Genomic DNA, 4,584 nt, shown 5'->3' with positions numbered 1-4,584 from the left:
AATATTACATGCAATAAACATTAATATTTCAAGAATAAAAGGATTTTAAGTATAATAATATTACCCAAACTGTACTAATATAGTATGATATCATAAAAGTTGTAGGAAATATTAAAAATCTGCAAATAACAGGAATACTTCTATTATATTCTAGTATATTTTTTCCCCCTCTGGCTGTTCATCAGTTCATCAGTTTATGTTGTTCATTATATTTCACAAATGAGTGAGATTATATGATATTTATCTTTCTCCGACTTCGCTTAGCCGCTTAGCATAATGCTCTCCAGTTCCATCCATACTGTTGCAAATGGTAAAAATTCCTTTTTTTTGTTTTAGAGCGACGTAGTATTCCATTGTGTAGATGTACCACAGTTTTTTAATCCACTCATCTGCAGATGGGCATTTAGGCTGTTACCAAACCTTAGCTATTATAAATTGTGCTGCTATGAACATAGGGGTGCATATATCCTTTCTGATTGGTGTTTCTGGTCTCTTGGGATATAGTCCTAGAAGTGGGATCACTGGGTCAAATGGGAGTTCCATTTTTAATTTTTTGAGGAAACTCCATACTGTTCTCCACAGTGGCTGTACCAGTCTGCATTCCCACGAGCAGTGCACGAGGGTTCCTTTTTCTCTGCATCCTCGCCAGCACTTGTCGTTTGTTGATTTGTTGATGGTAGCCATTCTGACAGGTGTGTTTTTTTCATTACCTTGAGAACTTCATGCCATTCCCTTCTGGCCTGTAGAGTTTCTGATGAGAAATCAGGTGTCAGCCTTATGGGAACTCCTTTGTAGGTAACAGTTTTCTTTTCAATATCAAATATATGATTTGCAAACATTTTCTCTCATTCTATAGGTTGCCTTTTCACTTCAAAAATTTTAATGAAGTCCAACTTATCTCTTTTTTTCTTTTTTTGCTCATGATTTTGTTGTCATATCTAAGAATCTGTTGCCAAATCCAAGGTCATGAAGAGTTATCCATTTTCTTTTTTAAAAAAATATTGTTTTTTATTGATTTTAGAGAGAAAGAGAGAGGGAGAGAGAGATAGAAACATCAATTATAAGAGAGAATCATTGATTAGCTGACTCCTGCTCTACAATGGGGATCAAACCCGCAACCCAGATATGTGCCCTGACTGGGAATCCAACCGTGACTTCCTGGTTCATAGCTGATGCTCAACCACTGAGCAACACTGGCCGGGCGATTTACCCACTTTCTTCTAAGAATTTTATGGTGTTAGCTCTGACATTTTTCTACCCATTTTGAGTTACTTTTTTTGTGTATGGTGTGAGGTAGGGTTCCAACTTCATTCTTTTTAAAAAAATATATTTTATTGAATTTTACAGAGAAGAAGGAAGAGAGATAGAGAGTTAGAAACATCGATGAGAGAGAGACATCGATCAGCTGCCTCCTGCACACTCCCTACTGGGTATGTGCCCGAAACCAAGGTACATGCCCTTGACCAAAATTGAACCTGGGACCCTTGAGTCTGCAGGCTGACGCTCTATCCACTGAGCCAAACTGGTTAGGACCCAACTTCATTCTTTTGCATGTGGATATCTAATTGTCCCAGAACCATGTGTTTAAGAGACTATTCATTCCCACATTGAATGGTCTTGAACCTGTGTTGAAAATCACTTGGCCAGAGATGTATGGGTTTATTTCTGGCCTTTAATTCTACTCCACTGATCTAAATGTCTTATCCATATTCCAGTAACATACTATTTGGGTTATTTTAACCTTATAGTCATTTTTGAAATCGGGAAGTATGAGTTCTCCAACTTTTTTTTTTCAGGATTGTTTGGCTATTCAGGGCTCTTTGCAATTCTATATGACTTTAAAGATCAGCTTTTCCATTTCTTCAAAAATGGCTGTTGGAATTTTGGTAGGGATTGCAGTGAATCTATAGATTGCTTTCAGTAGTATTGCCATCTTAATGATGTTAAGTCTTCTAATTCATGAACATGGTATATATTTCCATTTATTTAGGCCTTCTTTAATTTCTTTTAAGGAATATTTTATATTTCTTAGTGTATAAGTTTTTTTATTTCTCTGATTATATTTATTCCTAAGTGATTTTATTCTTTTGAATGTTATTGTAAATGAAATGGTTTTCTCAATTTCTTTTTTAAGTTGTTCAATGCTGGTGTGTAAAAACACAACTGATTTTGCCCACCCAGCATGGCTCAGTGGTTGAGTGTCGACCTATAAACCAGGAAGTCGTGGTTTGATCCCCATTAGGGGATGAGCTGGAGGCAGCTAATCAATGATTCTCTCTCATCATTGATGTTTCTCTCTCTCTCTCTCCCTCTCCTTTCCTCACTGAAATAAATAAAATATATTTTAATAAAAACACATACAACTGATTTTGTATGTTGATCATGTATGCTGCAACTTTGGTCAACTTGCTTATTAGATTTAGTAGTTTTTGTGTGGATTCTTTGGGATTTTTTAACATATAGGATCACATTATCTGGAAAAAGAGAATTTTACGTCTTCCTTTACAATTTGGATGCCTTTTATTTATTTTTCTAGTGTAATTGCTCTGGCCAGAACTTCCAGCACATTGTTCAATAGCAGTGGTGAAAATGAGCAGCCTTACTTTGTTTCTGATCTTAGGGGCAAGCTTGTAGCTTTTCACCACTGAGTATGATGTTAGCTGTGGATTTTTCATAAATGCCTTTTATCATGTTGAGAAAGTTTCCTTCTATTGGGGTCTTCTGAGTGCTTTTCTCATGAAATAGTGTTGAATTTTGTCAAATGCTTTTTCTGCACCAATTGAGGTGCAGAAATGAGTATGTCCTTTAAAGATAAAATGCTTTAGAGCTAAAGTCAGTGGTATATTTTAATAAAAAAGAGAACATAGGAAAGGTTGGGATACTGATAATCTGAGATGAAGGTAGAGAAAGCCCAGGGGTTAAAGGCTCCAAAGAGGCAGATAGCAAGTATTAAGGATGAGAGAATGGAGAGTTGTAGCTGCAGTGCAATGTTTAGCCAAGCTGAATAGAATGAGGGTGGGAAGAGAAATGCTTGCTTCTTAAAAAGCTTGGGCAAGTTGTTTATGAATTCTATATGGTGTACAATAAATATTAACTTATAGCAATGAAACAGGGGATGGAGAAAATAAAATGGAACAAGAAATGGGCTCTTCTACATGCAGGTACCTGTAAGAGATGAGTACTGCTTGAAGACATCAAAAGGTGTAGGCCCTGTCAGCAGAAAAACATCAATGATTCCACTCTCTGACATCCAATGCACATCAGTTCGAGATTTGCTCTTTTGTTTAGCATCAACTGGGCCCATCTGGAAAAGAAATGGAATGAAGGTTTGAAATACTTCCCTCTAACCTACAATGTTCATCCATATGGGAGTAACAATCTGTTCCTTTCATATATACTATAAACTTTCACTGATTATACTGCAATGACTGGTGGCAGAGAACTGCCACTATAAAGCCCAGAGCTATGACTACACTTTACTAGTTTTGTTTCAGACATGGTCCATAGCTTACCTTTACTGCAGGCTCTGTATTGATCTCCACTAGTGTTTCTGAAGAATTCAGCCAAAAAATGCCTAAAGTCCTACCCAGTTTGTGGGCCAAGAGATAAGGCACTGAACCATAAATGCCCATTTTGTTATGTATTTCATATTCATAGACATCCAGGTTATAAAGACGGTAAGCATCCTCACCACTGAAACACACAACAAGGATTATCAATTACCATTACAGATGTATTATTAATGAATAAGATGGCTCCATTCTCCCCTGCACTTGGATCCTATGCATCTTTCAGGTTCAACTTTACCACTTCCCTAAAGGTTTCTGATCCAACCTGGGTGAATATGGTCCTCCTCCTTTGATTCATTTGCATCCCTCAATTGACAATTGGTATACATAATCTCATATTTAAGACATCTTTGCTAAATATCTCTTGTGAGTTTAGGACTGTTTCCTGTGAATCCTCTATAATAGCAAGCACACAATAGATATTTTTGACAAATTTTGTATTTCTCTGCCACTTAAACAAAATGTCTTAACGTGCAGATCCAGTGCTGGGTAGGGAAAAATTCAGGACCTGAATTGGGGTGGGGAGCAGAGCTCAGGTTGATGTTAGAGCAGCACAGTTTCTGATGCACCTGTCACTATGCTGCCCTGTCACATAAACAGCATCTGAACCTGACAAGCCTGATCAGACTCTGTGTATCTTTGGTTTTGCTTCCAGTTAGTCATCTGCCTCTGGCATTTATTTGCCAGTAGTGTTAGTTTGAAATGACCTCCCTGAGAAAATCAAAGGTGATATGAAATGCTACACTTTCCCATTCTCTGGCTCACTGTCCTTTCTTAGTAAAAGCGTTTTTTTCTAGGTCAGTGTTTTTCACAATGCATTCTCTCAGGGTTCCACAGTAAGGCCTTGAGAGGTAAAGGCAAAACCCAGGAGGTGATGTGATAAAATTCCCCCCAACCCCTATTTCAACCACAGCAACTCCATATATTTACTTCCTTTATATTTTTAGGTTCAGCATTACAGTTTTTAAAATTATCTAATTTTTTGCCCCCCCCCCCAATTGAGAATTACTGTTTT

At 37.2% G+C, this 4,584-nt stretch overlaps 1 protein-coding gene across 4 annotated transcripts in view; it reads right to left on the bottom strand.

Moving 5' to 3' along the window:
- The window catches only part of GANC (glucosidase, alpha; neutral C), a 76,225-nt gene that overhangs the window by 43,263 nt on the left and 28,378 nt on the right, over positions 1-4,584 (bottom strand). For all 4 annotated transcript variants that reach the window (XM_005860296.2, XM_005860293.2, XM_005860297.2 and 1 more), the window contains 2 exons: positions 3,513-3,693; positions 3,166-3,304 (listed from right to left, as the gene is read on the bottom strand). In XM_005860296.2, the coding sequence (XP_005860358.1) occupies positions 3,166-3,304; positions 3,513-3,693 (320 nt within the window). The remainder of the gene's footprint in view (positions 1-3,165; positions 3,305-3,512; positions 3,694-4,584) is intronic.

The sequence above is a fragment of the Myotis brandtii genome, unplaced genomic scaffold (genome assembly GCF_000412655.1).
Source record: "Myotis brandtii unplaced genomic scaffold, ASM41265v1 scaffold133, whole genome shotgun sequence".
Classification (NCBI taxonomy): domain Eukaryota; kingdom Metazoa; phylum Chordata; class Mammalia; order Chiroptera; family Vespertilionidae; genus Myotis; species Myotis brandtii.
The sequence above is the reverse complement of the archived record's forward strand: the minus strand, read 5'-3'. Positions and strand labels throughout refer to the sequence as shown.